This window comes from Ambystoma mexicanum, chromosome 8 (genome assembly GCF_040938575.1).
Source record: "Ambystoma mexicanum isolate Mex_15411 chromosome 8, UKY_AmexF1_1, whole genome shotgun sequence".
Taxonomy (NCBI): Eukaryota; Metazoa; Chordata; class Amphibia; order Caudata; family Ambystomatidae; genus Ambystoma; species Ambystoma mexicanum.
The window spans coordinates 121,417,694-121,435,149 of record NC_090929.1 but is presented as its reverse complement, the minus strand read 5'-3'; the positions used below and the strand labels follow the sequence as shown (position 1 = coordinate 121,435,149).

The 17,456-nt window shown below is 43.3% G+C and overlaps 1 protein-coding gene across 2 annotated transcripts in view; it reads left to right on the top strand.

The window, feature by feature from the left end:
• ADGRD2 (adhesion G protein-coupled receptor D2) overlaps positions 1 to 17,456 on the top strand; it is a 1,057,913-nt gene that overhangs the window by 160,155 nt on the left and 880,302 nt on the right. For both annotated transcript variants that reach the window (XM_069609449.1, XM_069609450.1), the window contains exons 2-5: positions 3,302 to 3,374; positions 6,344 to 6,407; positions 9,964 to 10,206; positions 14,426 to 15,070. In XM_069609449.1, the coding sequence (XP_069465550.1) occupies positions 3,327 to 3,374; positions 6,344 to 6,407; positions 9,964 to 10,206; positions 14,426 to 15,070 (1,000 nt within the window). In that variant the 5' untranslated portion in view covers positions 3,302 to 3,326. The remainder of the gene's footprint in view (positions 1 to 3,301; positions 3,375 to 6,343; positions 6,408 to 9,963; positions 10,207 to 14,425; positions 15,071 to 17,456) is intronic.

Below are 17,456 nucleotides of genomic sequence, written 5' to 3'. Positions count from 1 at the left end.
CCCCTCCCACCCACCCTATCCCCACTTTCTCTTCCACCTCCCACCCACCCTATCCCCACTTTCTCTTCCCCATCCCGCCCACCCTATCCCCACTTTCTCTACCCCATCCCGCCCACCGGATTGCCACTTTCTCTACCCCCTCCCACCCACCCTATCCCCACTTTCTCTTCCCCCTCCCACCCACCCTATCCCCACTTTCTCTACCCCCTCCCACCCACCCTATCCCCACTTTCTCTACCCCCTCCCACGCACCCTATCCCCACTTTCTCTACCCCACCCATCTACCCTACCCCCACTCTCTCTACCCCAACTCACATTACTCCCACCCATCAAACCTACTCCCACTCTCTCTACCCCACCCACACAACCTACCGCCACCCTCTCTGCCCCATCGACCCTACCTCCGCTCTCTCTACTCCCATCCACCCATCTCCAACTCTCTATCCCCAACTACCCCACTCCCACTCTTTCTACACCCACTTGCCCAATGCCCATTCTCTCTCCACCCACGCACCCTACCCTCTTTCTCGCTACCCCCACTCTCTACATCTACCCATCAAACCTACACCCACCTTTCCCCCTCTCCCAACCTACCCCATTTGTTCTACCCTCACCCACCCTACCCCCACTCTGTACCCTCACTCTCTCTAGCCCCACCCACCCACCCTACCTCCACTCTCTCTCCCCCTTCTCTCTACTCCCACAACCCCAAATCTCTCTCCCCACTCTCTTTACATACCCCCTCTCTCTCCCCACCCACCCTACTCTCACTCTCTTTACCCCTAACCACCCTAACCCCATTTCTCTATCCCCACCCAACTACCTTACCCCTACTCTCTTCCCCACCCACAATACCCAGACTCTCTCTACCCCACGAAACACTCACAACCCCCTCTTTATACTGCCATGCACCTCATCCCCTCTCTCTCTACCTCTTCCACCCATCCTACCCCTCTTTCTCATCTCAACCCTACCCCCTCTCTTTAACCCATCATGCACCCTACCCTCTCTCTAGCCCCACCCACCCTACACCCTTTATTCCTACCCCAACCTATCCCCTCTATACGCCCATCCACCCCCTTACTCACTCCCCCTTTCTCCAAGCATACTTCCTCTCACACTCTCGCTTTATTTCTTACCCTCTCATCCTCACCCTTGCTTGCTCATATTTCCTATTGCCCATCATCGGCACCCTCTAGCAATGGTTTCCTCCGTTGCTCTACTCCCCTTATCATTCCATTGCACACCTGCACCCCTTATCGCATCCTCCATTAAAACTTTGCACTCTCCTCTTTGCACTCTGGTGCCTATTAATGCAAAATGCAAAGAACAGCAGTAAACGACAAAACTATTGGCATTAGCAATGCTTGTTTTGTATGATATAATTAACACATTCATGCAAGAACATACAGACGCACCATGCCTTAGCTTAGATAAGCTCCCATTACTTAAGTTTGCAGATGATGCCTTTCTAATTCCAACAACCCCCTTGGGGCTTAAGCAACAACCCAATCCCTTTAGCGATCACTGTACTGGTGGGCTTGGAAATTAATCTATCAAAAACAAAATCTAGGATTGTCCACCCCAATGGAGGAAAGTCTGTAAATTTGCAATCGGCCTAGATGGGGTAATGTTGGAAAAAGTTACAAGTTCTGACTACCTGGGTGTAAGATTCACTAGTAAAGTAAATGGGCAGAACAGGTAGAGAAAACGAACTTGTTGCTAGAACGCCCTAGTTTTGCGATTGAAAAATGTACGCATTTGCGCGCTAATGGAGCCATTGCACCGGACTTAGATATATATAACTTGCAAGCCAGTGCAGCTGCAATGTATGGGGCTGAGCTGTGTGGTTACATTTAACAACTAGAGGAAATCCTTTTCTGAAACGTATTTTGAATCCACCTCAAAGATCCCAAATTTCCATTTAAACATATCAAAGTAAACCCCAGGAACATTTCTGATGAGATTGATATCAGACCGGTGTTCTATAAGGTACGACTGTGGGCATCCCCGAACCATCTAAAATACATAGGGCCTCATTACACGGATGGCGGTAAGGGTATTTTACCGGTACCGGTAAATCCTTACCGCCTTACTACGAGGTCCCTTTGCGGGTTGGGGAATTTAACGCCTGCTTTTTGCAGGCGTTAAAAACCAACCCGCAAAGGGACCCAGGGAGCTAATTACGGTACCGCAATTTGCGCTACCGTAATTAGCGCCTTCCCCATTCCCATTATGCCCTATGGGGCAAAAATGGGAATAGGGAAGGGCAATGGTGGAAGGGGGAATTACCGCCCCGCCAACCTTGGAATGGGGCGGTAATTCCCCTTTCCACCAAGGCGGTGCCGGTATTTTACCGACATGAACCATGGCGCTAATATCGCCATGGTTCTCCGCCATCCGTGTAATGAGGCCCATAGAGGGGCTTTAAGATTTATTGATGCAAGACTGGGGGGGATAATCGTTCGAATGGTGCAGGCATGTTCAAAATAAGTTGAATTATTTAGCATTATTGTACTTATGGCAAAATCCAGAGGATATTAACTACAGCCCAAAAATCGAGGAGAGAAGAGCATGTACAACACATGCTATAAACCGGTCATGAGATTTGTACGATCACTCTTCCCTGTTTCGTGATTAAATACCTACAAATAGTCTACACAGTAAGAACATGGTTACATGTCTTTATATCAAAACATTTGATGAATAATACACTTATAAAGAAACTTTTATAACAAAAAATATAACAATTTTGTTTTGTTTTTTGTTTTGTGGGGGTTCCCCCAAAACTCTAGTTTTACGCCCCTAAAAACCCACCCCAACCATTTCCCCACAAGATGTAACCCTTTATCCCAACCCTAAGTGCATTCTTCATAAAATGTTTCATTATAAATGATTCGATATATGTTCATTCTTTATAACATTTTCGCTATAGAGACTGCGTACCTAAGAACATATATTTCAGAGAATGGTTGTGGAGGAAGACATGTAGTTCTGGAAATGTGGGTGACTACTGCATTCCTTATAAGATTCATTTCACCAACCTTTTAATGATGTAATTTGTGTTGTGTAATTATGGTGGATGTGTAGTGTATATCTAGTACGATGAATTGTACCAACCCTTAAACAACGTAATGTATGTAATTCTATTTATTGTATTTGCATGTTTATTTGCCAGCTTTGAGACGGGTGTTGAATAAAGCTGCTGTGAAATGGTAATGGTATATTTACACTCAGCACAGGTATTATTACATCATTTTAAAATAAATGTGTGTGCCTATATTTTCTGTTTCCTTTCCAGATCAAAACTTTCTGTTGTCGGCAAAATGCTGGGAGGGCGTACAAGTTCACCGTGCTGGCTCCTCTGGTTTCTGGTAAGCTTCAACGTTTTGTTATTTCACTATATCGATGGATCTTTTCATATTTTTTATTGCAAATGTTAGATATATTAACCAAACAAGGCAATTGGGAATGTATGTCATGAAATGACTTTTTTTTTGATCATGCTCTGACTGGTTATTTCCAACAGAGCAGCAAAAGGGGGTGGTTGGCAGTGCCTTAAATTTAAAAGAATTGAGCTTGGGAGGGGACTCCTTTAAAAAATGACGATACACTTTGATAAGGAGCGATACAAATGTAAGGTATACCTCGGCACTCATTCATTACTCACTCACACACTCCATCTGTTGATCACTCACCTGCTCATTCATTCACTTGCAGAGTTACACACAATTCCTCTTTCACTCACTCACTCACTCACTCACTCACTCACTCACTCACTCACTCACTCACATGTTTTAAAGTTTTGTGTTCCTGGGAGTTTCTACATAAGCAACAAAATCAAAGTTGTTTTAGTATTTTTAAGATTGGGCTGATGACTTCCAGCATCTCTAAAATATTGAGTTTGAGCTTCATAAAAGGCACCTGGGATCTGTATCTGGAAGATGCCTGATGTAGGTTTTAGTCGATTCATATCTCAGCCAAAGTCTTCCATATTCTTGTGTAAATGTTTGGTACTATAATTTTGTAATGGTAATATACCGGTCCCACAATTTTGCTTTTCATTTCAAATTAATAACCTGTGCAGAAAGAGGATAGATATTATTCAATGTAAAATATATTTCTTTAAAGAACAATTCATTGCTATTTCCATCTAAAAATGTCCATATAATGCATGTTTTTGGGGGGTAATGGGGTAATTTCTGTTCAGGTGCATTTGAAAGGGTAATAAACAGTGGTTTGTGAGGGGGACCCCCCACCCAAAAAAAGAAATAAATAAATAAAAATAACAACATTAGATGGACATTTTTTAGATGGAAAAATTTCGATGGAATGGCATTAGATGCAATAGTTTTAGATGAAATGACCATAAACCAGAACATGAGAACGTAACACAACTGTAATAGCTTATTACAGTTGTGTTGCAATGTCACAATGCCTGCTGCTTGATCCCGCACAGAGCAGAATTCCAGCTGTCACTGCAACACTTAATTAAAGTTGCGGCCGTGTTTCCAAATTCCTTTATTCTAAAATATCTTTCTGGGGCATTTTAAAACCAATAATTGATAAGGAACTGTTTATACAGTAGGTTTATTCTGTGCACTGCTGGAGTTTAAGACAGGAGTGTATGTTAGTGTTTATTTTAAAACACAAAATGGGTTTAGGTGCATTTCACTAAACTTCTTAAACTAAGGGCCTCATTACACGGAAGGCGGTAATGGTTAACGGCCACCGTTAATGGTAACGGTGACCGTTAACCATTACCGCCTTACTACGAGGTCCCTTAGCGGGTTGGTGCTTTAACGCCTGCTTTTTGCAGGCGTTAAAAACCAACCCGCTAAGGGACCTCGGAGCTAATTACGGCACCGCAAAATTGCGGTGCCGTAATTAGCGCCTTCCCCATTCCCATAGAGCCCTATGGGGCAGAAATGGGAATGGGGAAGGGCAATGGCGGAAGGGGGAATTACCGCCCCACCAACCTTGGAATGGGGCGGTAAATCCCCTTTCCGCCAAGGCGGTGCCGGTATTTTACCGGCATGAGCCATGGCGCTAATAGCGCCATGGCTCACCGCCTTCCGTGTAATGAGGCCCTAAATGTTTGAAACACATTACATGATGCATATTAGAGTGTATTTGTATCCAAAAAGATTCCACATTGATTGCATCAAAGACTGAAAGATATCTTACTTAGATTAAGCAAAAGGCAAGGTAAGGGAGTGGCCGTGTTTGCCCATGCATTATAGATAACAAAATACCCCGACCATATGTAAAAAGGATATTGCAAGTCACACCCCAAGGTTCGTAACCTTTACTTGGTCACAGAACACTCCGGCGCCTTGCAATATCCTTACATACTGTGGTAGGAGGTACTTTATGTCATATAATACAAGTCAACTCAGAGATCCTCTATGTTACTAATCATGTGGCCTGTAGATCTATATGTCTATGACCATGGATTAGCTCTGTGACTTAGAACATGCTGTTGTACTTAGAGCCCGATTTACTTAACTCACATATGAAGATCAGGAAAGGATGTTCTTGCAATTACATCTATTAGAGAACTAAGATCTTTCTCTCTCTCTGTCTCTGTCTCTCTCTCTCTCCCTCTTTCTCTTTCTCTGTCTCTCGCTCTCTCTCCTCTGTATTTTACCAAATGGGAGAGTAGATATTATTAATGTAGATTTCAAGGTAAACTTCTTTTTAAATTGGAAAATGTAGCATGCTTGTGGGATCTCAACCACGCAGGAAGATGGTTACATGTCTGTATACTGAAGTAATTTATAAAGAATGCACATATATTGAATATTTTATATTGAAAAACTTTATAGTGAATGCACTTTTATTTTTGGCTGGGGGCCTAAACCCCTGTATCCCACCCCTAAAAACGTATCCCAATTGTTTCCCCAAAATAGTTAACCCTTTAGCTCACCCTAAATGCATTCACTATAAAATTGTTCGTTATAAAATATTCGATATATGTTTATTCTATATAAAAGATTCAATATAAACACTGTATACCAAGAAGATTGCAATCATGCTCAGTTGATGGCAAACTTTTTACAAGACATTCAGTGATACTTAGCAGCATAAATATCTTAATAGAAACCATCACTGATTCTAATTGTACTTTGTTGGGTTTTATGATTTTGATGGTAGGAGGATAATGCCCTAATATTTCTACAGCGATTAAGTGGCATGCCAGTGTGATTTGCATACCACCTTGCTAACCTTGTCGCAGATTTGGATGGCTAGTTGCAACCTCTGTGCATTGTAAAGTGTGTCTCATGGTGGGCGTTCCAACACTCTAATTCCTCTTTTGTCATCATGCCATTGTTTACTTCAGATTGGAAGTTTCTACAGGAGTCTATTGGGGTTGACTGAACTTACCAACAACCACACATTAAAAGGTTAGTATTAAAAACGAGCACCTTGCATGTACGCTTTTGCACCACTTTTGCTCTCCACCTAAGGGACTGAGAGGTTGTCATAAACTGCATATCAGCCCATTGCAAGTGCTGCAATCCTTTTTATTGTTGGTATTCGGGTATTTGTAGAATGTGCCCAGGTCAAACTAAAGGGAATCACCTGCACGCATCAGCAATGGCCGATTGAAGTGTGTTTAACAACACCCTAGGGGAACTGCCCAGGCCCTTGACCATGGTCAGACTGGGGGGGAGGAGCACATACACAATAAAAGTGGCCCACAATCACAAATCAATACTCGTTGCTATTTGCTACAGACTTATGGAGTTGTACCGAAGGAACATTGTTGATTTTTGTGTGCAAACAGGGCATTCTAATGTACCTTAGCACTCTGCAGGGGGGAGGCGCCCAAACAGGAGGCTAGAAATGTGGGTTGATACTCCTAATCTAGCGCAGGTTCTAAGCCACCTGATTGCCAGCTCACCAGGCTGCCAGCAGCCCCCACCCTCTCTTCCCTTTTTTTCATATCCCCTCCTTTCCCCACTTACCTCTTCTGTGGTGGCGGCCAGTGCCACCGCCGCAGCTACTGCCTTATTCTTCTGCCAATCCCTGACTGGCAGTCATGGAAAGGGAAGAAGGACTCCGTATGTAGCCCCGCCTTCCCATTCCATGGCAGCAGTCCCTGAACAGTCTTTTCTTTCCGTGAATGGGACACTGTGAGCCATCCCATTCACGGAAATAACAACTATGAAAATGTCCCATCTCAGCCCATGGTACGGGTGCTAATAACATGAGCAACCCATTCCAAGGGTGGAACGGGTGGTAACATCTCTGAATCCTTGTTACACGTCCTGTTTCGCTCATTTAACTTGGGCTGCCGGGCCATTACCTCCCGTTCCAGCCTTACGCCATATTAGATCAATAATATTGACCAAAACTATACTGTGCATTAACTAATGCCAAGAGAGCACATTTATCAGACTGAACTGGCCAACACAAGCCCGTTGATCCAGTACTTCATGCATTGTCTCATGGCCTAGGAACCAATCCAAGCCTGTCGTTGATGCAAACCCTGGCTTGCCTCGTATGCGCTAGATTGCAGGGTCCAGCATCATCTGCAGCCAGTGATAAAGGATGAAGTACATGAATGGTTCGGGCAGATTAGAAGGCTTGCAGGTATGAACTGGAAGAAAGGACTAAGAACATGCAGGCGTGAACTCCTGATGCAGACCTGCATCTCTAGACCCCTCTCTCAATCTGTTCCCTAAAACTGCACATGCATCACCGTGATCATCCAGCTTCGGATGGGAAGCTGGAACAATGTGTGGGGCATGAGCACGTCCAGCTGGATCCATCACCGCTCCACTTGGTCATGGCCTTCCCACTCCATAAAATAGTGAAAGGCATTACACAATGCATATAAATAGGACCCATGTTTTAATAACAACCGATTCATCCCACCCCCCATTTCTACCCATAGAGTTCACATGTCCTTCTTACAATGACATCAAAATACAAAACCTCGAGCAGTAAAAGTAGAGGAATTTGCATGTCTCTCCCAAGACACAAAGCATCAAGGTATATGCAGCTGGTAAGATACACCAGACCCACAGAAGAAAACACCGACAAAGGGATAAACCTTTATAGAACATCAAACTTTGCCATTAACTTGATGAGACCAGGTTGAGTGACCCACATTGAACGCTGAGACAATTCACAATATTCTGAAGCCGCTAAAGCCATTCCATATAACATTATGTCCTTTCCATTAATCATGGTCTGGTTGAATAGAGTATCACAAGTGATTTAGTTGTGAATTCAGGGTTAAACACATCATTGCAAAAAAGGAAATATTTCTCATATCTATTCCCACGAATGCCCATTTTGATTAGTAACAAATCCTGTTAATGTTGTCATAGATTTTATCACAATAAATGTGTTTTTTGATTAGCTAACTGAGAAAGATTTGTATTAACTATTTGAGAATATTGATTGCAAATGAATTGTAATAGGATTTCTGTTTTAGGATGCAGTGCAAAAGGAACCAAACTATTCAGCTCTGGATAAAGGGAGAAAGACCGAGAAAAATGATAAACTGATCCAAATGTGACCAGCAACGTAATGTAGCACTGATGAGGACAGTTCATGACAAACTACTTGTGGGGTTTCTCAATGTGTTGGCACAGGCCCTGCAGTGTTCAAATGACAGTTTTGCCTTTAGCACCAAATGAACTCGAGACCAAATACCATGTCATTTCATGATAAATGTTTTCCAACAAAATGGTGGACCATCCATGTATGCACGGGATTCATAAAGCACAGGCCTAGCTGGGACGCAACAGAGCTTTGTACAGCTACCACCATGCTCCCCAACTGGGTTATCATGAGCCCGACATGGAAGTTATTCATGTTGCTCTGTTTGGGGAACGACCACTGGGCTCTTCAGATCCATAACCCAGTTGACATACAAGATCTTCACACAACACAAAATCATGAATATTGGCAACTTCTCTGATGTATTCCTAGACAGTGGGGGTCATTACAACCCAGGCGGTAAGTACGCCAACTTTACCACCATGGTGTAAACTACGTTTACACCATTTGGATGGCGGATTTACCGCCCCATTCCAAGGTGAGTGGGGCGGTAAATCCCCATTTCCCATTTTACCCTTCCCCATTCCCATTTTTGCCCCATAGGGCATAATGGGAGTGGGGAAGGCGCTAATTACGCCACCGTAAATTACGATGGCGTAATTAGCACCAAGGCGGTTTAGCGCCATGGATTTTAACGGCTGCTAAAAGCAGCCGTTAAAATCGGAATCAGGCGTTAAGGGTTAACGATGGCGTTAACCCTTAACACCTGAGTTGTAATGAGGTCCAGTGAGTTAGCACATGTTGTCTGCCACAGTGTTTACATTGGATTGTGGTGTGTTACAAATGGAGTCCTCGGTTGAAATAAACTGTCTTGGCCTTTTTGCCTGACTCCTCATCTGAACTGGTTGCATACCTCCGGAACTCCAAACTGGCTGCTTAACCACCACTTGTGGTAATTCAGGAGAAACCTATGCACCTTACCATTCTTGGAATTCCATACCCCATTCATCCAGTCTCATTCCAACATGAAAGCTATCCCCCCTTCTTCTATGACCAGATAACCTCAATAAAGAACTACATCTTTAAATCGATTATAAAGCAAATGGTGTCCCAAACCTTTTACATTCCATCTACAAATGGTAGAATGTGTAGTATTTTATTTTAAGTCAAGTTGCATAATAATTGAGCCAAACATCCCTCAAAAGTTTAGCTGAGAAGGAATCAATTACCAAACATCGAACACAGACTTCCTGCACTTATGGTGTGCCATGTCAAAATGAAAACAATGACATTTAATGTTCTTTCAATTGTAAAGTGCTGTGATGACTTATGGAGTCAAAGTTCTAAGCACAAAGTATAAAGACATGTGTGACTAAATCAATGAAAAAGTTGTATACTGGATGATAACATTGATACAGTTCTCAATTATTGACTTTTTTGTTTCAGATTCTAGAACCCAGCCACAAATAATTGAAACTCCAACAGAGGTGTATGAGATAGTGAGCACGCCACTGAGCTGGTGGCAGGCTGACAAGTACTGTGAGCAGCACTTTGCTGAATTGTTACAGGAATCGAGTGGCAGTGGGCTTTCCGATTTAGAAGAAATACTACAGGCCAATGGGGCGCACCTCCCCGTTTGGTTGAGTGATCGGGAATCACCTCTGAAAAGACAGGTGTCTAAACGAAGAAGTACGTATGACCGAAGTCAGTGACGTGAGTAAAGTAATGTGTTGGTAGCGGAAGGGGACAAGAGGAATTGATGGGATCAAGGGTATGCGATCCATATGTCACCACCAATGGGAATGAGGTACCGGCGAGCACCAGGATCTGAAGCATGTGCAAAGAAACACATAGAGCAATGAAGGTGCATAGGAACCATAGCACTATTTACAGCAGAATACTGTAGTGTTTTCCTAAACCATTCGGTGCCTGACGTGTTAAGCCCTATGTCAGCTACAGTAGCAATTATTTCCTAACATGCGGCCAGATCTCTGGAGAAGGCTTTCTTCTAAGTATCTTTGTACCCATGTGCTTCTTCAAGGGCACTTATGCTCAGGACTATGCTCTCTTTGGCTCTCCAATTGATTTGGACTTGGTTTCCCATGGTTCCTTGTCATTGACTATGCTGTCTAGGGCTGATGGAGTTAGAGCCCAAAACATATGGAGAACCACAGGTTGCAGGCCCAAGGAACAGTTACTAATGAAACAAGCAGCTGAACACCTTTCATTGTTCATAATGTGTTGCTGTACAGTGGGATCTACATTTAAAAAGAAAGGAAAGGCCCAGAGTGTAATCGATAATATGCACTGTGAGTTAATATTACCATTTCTGGGGTTTGGTTTCATTCACAAACTTCTCATTCCCACCTTATAGTATGGTTTATTACCATGTCCCTAAAAACCCTCAATGCCATTCTCAGAGTATATTACAAAATTATCCCTTATGATTTCTGTCCTCTCTTCCACTTGCCCACTCCATCTGTCCATATATATCAGGATGATACCTTACACTCAATGGTAGCCCAGACAGCTCCAACTTAGATCAACCGTTTGTGCAGAACTGTTGTTATTTTGATTGTTAAACTTCATCTCCCTCTCCTGCTGCCGTTGACATTCACAGTTGAATTCAAATAAGGGGTAAAAGCTCTGACATCAAAAATCCTCTTATTTCTTTGTAATTCTTGTATAGCGCTACTCGCCCGTGTGCCTGAAAGCGCACAGAAAACAGAGACAGGATTCACAACAGAGAACCAAAAGCAACGGCAGGTGATCCATCAGAAGCAGTAGCAGTGTAGATGAAATGTTTCATCTGGGTCAAGATTGAACAGATGAGTCTTAAGTCTTTTCTTGAATTCCCGACAAGACTTGCAGTACATGAGTTCAAATGGAAGTTTATTCCAGTACAAGGGTGCCTGTAAATCAAAGGAGAAGCCGCCAAAGGTTTTCAAGTTGTACCGCTGGGAGGGTAGTGAGGCGATTTAGAAGATATTTAGGGGCTTCCTTGTGAACGCATTTGCAGGTCAAGGACATTAGCTTGTGCATAACCCGTTGTTTAACAGGGAGTCAGTGTGGTGGCGTCTGGCCTTGGTAGCGTATTCCCTACAGGATAGCCCATACACGCTCTGAAAGCTACGTTTTGGGCAACCTGCAGCAACGGAAGATAAGCCTTGGATGTCTCCACCAGCAGATTGTTGCAATAATCAAGGCGTGAGTTGATTAGAGCAGTGGCGAGGAGAGACCTGCTTTTTAATGAGATGAACGGGCAGATGTGGTTCAGTAGTTTCGAGACATACCCACAACAGGCCCGAGCAGTAGCAATGTGAGATTTCATCGACAATTCTGCATCCAATGTCACTCTGAATGTTTTTACTTTACTGGAAACCTGAATTTGATTTCCAGCTATTGAAAAGAATTTGTATTCCGGAGGCAGTTTTTGTAGTACTTTTCCTGATGCTAATATCAGGAGTTCCGTTTTTTAGGGTTGAGAGCGAGGGAGTTCATTATCATCCAGTCTTGGATGGTACGGTATATATGATTAATAGTATCAGAGTCCGTGCTGTGGCAACCGGTAAATTCAAAGATGATCTATGTGTCATCTGCATAATTTGCCAGCTGGACACCAAGGCCATCCAGTAGTGTAAGCAGTGACATAATATAAACATTAAACAACAAAGGGGAGATGCAGGACCCCTGAAGGATGCCGCAAGTGATAGATGTGGGTACCGACCTTCCATTCTGTACTGCAACTCTGGCGCTCCTGGGGCCAAGGAAGGACAGAATCCACTGAGCAGCTCTGTGAGAACACTGGGCCTGTTCACTTCACCTGGTGATCAGCAAAGCATGATCAAGAAGGTCAAAAGCTGCAGAGAGGTCCAACAGCAGAAGAAGAGCAGGTTTTCCCTCATCAATAATTCTGGCAATGTTAGACTTAAGATCAGTCAATGTCGTTTCCGTGCCATACATCTGCCTGACACATGATTTTCGCTGGTTCAAGATACTATTGTTTTCAATGAAATCTTGAAGTTGTATGTATGCTAGACAGTCAATGATTTTTAAATAAAATGGCACATTGGTGATGGTCGAAAAGATTTAAGTACGTTTGGGTCCAGACTGTTTTTTTTTAAGAGGAGGGTTAATCCAGGACTCCTTTAAGATATGGGGAACAGAGGATTCAGCAAAAGATAGATTAATTAGGGAAGTAATCCATGGAGCAAGGGTATTAATAAATGCCTTGAAGATAGCTGAGGGACAGCTCTCACCTAGACAAGATGTGGCTTTCACTCCAGTCACTATTTTTGAGATCTCTGCTTCTGTGCGAAGCTGGAATTGACAAGCCCCCTTAGCTTTGACCATTGCTGTGTCCGCTACAGACAGCAGAATGGATCAGTTCAAATTATAAACATACAAACATTCTTAGATAGGATGTCGTATTTTTCACTCTTGCAGTGCTCCAACATCAGAAACCCCGGGGTGGAATGGTATTCAAAAGAGGCCCTGGAAATGTTTTTAAAGTGGCCACATTGTACATTGTGTGCGCAAGCTCAGCCTCGCCAAATTGAGTTTGGTGGTGGGGTGCTTCACCCAAAAGAAAATAATAAACAAATGGATGAGAATAGTGAATTTTAAAGCACCTTTTTCCTTGCATATGGATTAAAAAGTAGTTAAGAATAACAGAACAATAAAATATAACACGGTTAAGGCTTGATATGAAGATATTTAAGTTGGATCTGTCTGGGACACCATTGAGTGTAAGGCATCATCCTGATATATATGCACAGATGGAGTGGGCAAGTAGAAGAGAGGACAGAGATCATAAGACGTAATTGTGTATGTAGTGGAACAGTTTTGCTACAAAGGGAGGTGGTGGTAAGGAGAGAGAGAAGGAAGGGTACTGGGTGCTTGGGAGATTGCATGAATCAAAAAGTTCCTCATGGATGTCCGGTTCTTATATGCAAAAACAGGTGGTTGGACAAACATGATGTCAATGCAAACACGTGTTATTGCATGCAACAGCTAAATATGCTTATGAAGCTGGCCCCTCCTGCATGTGATACCATCCGAGAAATAATTATGTCCTTATCCCGCTCCAGAAGTGTTTGCATTGAATTTTGAAACTACACCCCACTGCAGAAGATCAAGTGAGTGAATGTCTGTTGCAGACCCAGTAACTTAAAATGCAGTTAGGAAGGTCATATTGTGTGAAACTCAGAAAAATATAGCTACAGTGGGAACAAAGCTGTGGATCCACCCAAAAATGAATTAAGACTGGGTCCACCCTAAGTAACCTGTATCCTCTGCCTGTACCCCTGTGTATCCCCTCTTTCCATGATCTTCCAAGTGCAGAGTTCATAGTCCATCCATGTTATTGCACTCTCCTGCTCTATCCCCTTGTACAGTGCTCTGCTACTTCACTGCTTGAATTTCAGTCTAAAAAAATGTGCTTATACCTTAAAGTGCATTTGAAAGCTGAAACGGTTACCCTAACTATAACTTTTATAAGCGCTTTTTTGTTGTGAGTTTAGTGCCCGCTATCATTAGTTTCTGCCAAAGATTAAACAGCCATCAACGATTAAGTATAAAATAACAGTGTAACATGTTACCTCATTGTTGCCTAAATAATGGCACCATTAGCTCCCGCTGTAGTGTGTTCTGAATGTCTTTTGCGTATTGCAATTCATTCATTCTTTTATTTGTTTATAGTGCCTTTCACCATTATTATGGTCCCAATGTGCTTTTGGTTGAACTTCCTTGGAGGAACAGGAGTCCAAACATTTGACAGAATTTGGGAGGTGCTATTATGCGTGTGTGCATGTCAGCCATTAAAGTTATGCAAGAGTGGCCAAGAACCTGCTAGTCACCCATGTCTAAATGGTTAAACATTTGTCTTTCTCATGTTGCTTCTTCTCAGGGATTCATCCATCACAAGTCCTGATTTTTAGAAACAAAACCGACACCAAATTTGTGCAGGTCCTGGCTGACTTTCCGCCACTTCCTGCCATCTCCGCCTGTGCCTATGTCCAGTGGGACAACAAGAATAAGGAGATCGCCACTGTGTTTTCATACGCAGTTGCGAAACTGATCAACGAGTTCCAGCTGCGAGGATACACAGATGAGGAGGGACTGGTCCGGTTTGCTCTAATTGTCCATGGCTACCATTCTCCATATTTGCCCGTTTTCCGTAGCGACGGGCAGTGGCACCACTTCTGCGTCACTTGGCAAAAATGGAATGGAAGCTGGGAGATCTACACGGATGGGAAGAAGAAGGCGTCGGCTAAGGGGTTGGCTGTTTTTGAGGATATCGGTGAAAAGGGAATATTGATCATCGGCCAGGATCAGGACTCTTTGGGCGGGACATTTAAGGAGAAGGAATCCTTTAGTGGCAACATTACTGGCCTGCACGTTTGGAAGAAGGTCCTCAGTGAAGACCAGATTGACAGATCCCGGTCATGCATCCCAGTGGAACAGGATCTCATCTTTGGAATGAAAGCAAACAGTTCGCATCTGAAAATTGAACCTACAGTTGAAGTAGCAGCAGTCCAATTTCTATGTCCAGGTAACGATTGTTTTCTTTAAATCTTAAAATATGCGTATTTCATGTGGTTGGAACACCTAGATAATTTCCTGAGTTTAAATGTGTGGACCTGGCTTTACAAGCCCAAGATGTGGCAGCTTGTTGTGGGGTGGCTGTTACTCCTAGAATGAGTTCCTTCATTTCAGTAGTAAATATGGTGTCTGATTGATGGTGGAGATGGTGCATGGTCTTGATAAACAACAAAATATTTATATTGCACCATTGGTACATAGTGTTGTTCTGGACAATTATTGATTGCCATTTAAACATTTTCCTTTAGAATTTCCTACATTCTTCAAAGGGGTATTTAGACACTTTTTTGCAGGCTGTTAATAATTCCAAACTAAAACTAAAACAAATGTGGCATAGGACAAGGGGGTGTTTTAATAAATGTATATGTGACATTAGTCTTATTGGTCCGCAGCATCAACAACCTGGGCAACTACAAGGTGACAGCCTCATTAGCAGCTGGCATCAAAGCAACGCTGAGTGTGACTATTTTATAATATCACTAAATGTTTCTGGAAATGATAGTCATGTAGAACCTCTACTCCCAGCGTGTCACTCGCATTAATAGAGGGGGTCTAGTAAGAGCACGTGGATACTGCACAGGAGGATAGGTACATCTCCTTTACAGCCAGCAGGTTGCAGAGCTGTCTATGCTTAAATAGAATTGATCTCTTTTAACTCAAAAGACAAAAGATGGTCTAAATTGCTCCCTGTGGATAATTAATAGTTGTTAAGAAACAGAATTGAAGAAGTAGAATTGTCCATCCTTAGGAGAGAACTCTGTGTATCTCAGGGAAAGGTATTGGGAACTTGTGTAGATCTTGACACCATGGGGCCTGCTACATCAAAGGAATGCATTAGAATGGTTTTATTGGAGATGGAAATAAAAGAAGCAACAATCCACCCGGGGAAGTGCACTTAGCCAATTAGGTGGCTGAAACAGCGGGCGAGAATGGTTTCCAGCCACCCGAGGCCCATCCCAGGATGTCTCCATTTTTTTTGTTTTTTTAATGTGTGGAGGCAATAGCCTCTCCCTATTGCCGCCCCGCCTTCCCACCCTCAAAACAAAACGAACCCCTTACCCAACCTCTCCCACACCACGTACCTGCTGGACTGGAGCTCTGTGCTCTGGTCCCGGCACTCCTCCTTTCCCTTTTCCCTATGGCAGCGGGCATCTTTTTTTCTTTCTTGAAAGATGGGTGTCTGGTGTCACTTGTGCAGCCAGTCTCCTGAGAAAAAAAAAGAAACCATTTGCCCCCTGGATAACCCACCCGGGGTGAGAATGGCTTTCACTCCCGCTGTGGGGGACAGACATGGCATTTAACGCCCACAGGCCAGCGGGCCGTTGAAGGCCATGTTCACCCCCCACTTCTGCTGCGAAAGCCATTTACATATCAAGGGAAAACCCATGGAGACAGAATTTTGGTTGGGATATTTCTAGCTTTGCAGGATAGAAAACAGCAATAAGAACATCAGATTGTAGGAATAATTGACTGCACGATAAAGGGAAATTGATTCAGAATCTATAAAATTGATAGTTTGGGAATTCTGTGGTGGGTTATACTACGAGGGCCTTCGAGGAGGCAAGCAGAGTGTTATTCCATTTGTTTAGATTTGCCAGGTCTCTTGCAAGAAATATAGTGATGCTTTATCCTTCTCTCCTCGTCAATGTTCTTTTCACTGTGTTTATTGTGTTGTTTGGTCCCTTCAGTAAAAGTCAGAAAAGAACAAATTAACAAGAAAGCAGGGACACAAATATCTGCATGTTGCAAATGCTAAACTGATGCCACTAAAAGTGGCAGCCTTCACAGATGCAAAGTGCTATCTTGCAACAATGGATATTGTCCTTTTTGCCTTCTTCCTATCACACTAGAGGATGCAGGGCTCTATGGCTTTTTATATGTCTGGCTCTCTTCAATCACCCTTCCCCCATCACACAACATCATCAAATATAGTGCTCTGTCAACACAGAAAGGGGCTCCTATGTGTCACACCTTTACCTGGAGGGACAGGCTGGTCTGTAATTCTATTTAAGAGATTTCCCTGTCAGCAAGTTCCCCCAAGCGCACAATGCCAGTGGGGCAATATCGGTTACATCTCGCGTTGCCTGGCATGTGCCACAGCCTTGTTGACTTAGAAGAGACAGCTCGCCTTTTGTGAAGTCTTCCAATTTCCAAACAGACTTCCCACCAATTTCACTCATAGAGGATAGCTCTCTATGCCCTATCTAAGCATTGCCCCAACACCTATCTCTCCAGACGCCCGCTGGCAGACTGGCCCACAGGGACAATGAAGAGATTTCCCAACATGGAGTTCCTCTGAGAGCCTTCTGGAGCAGGGGCCATGCATGCATGACTGG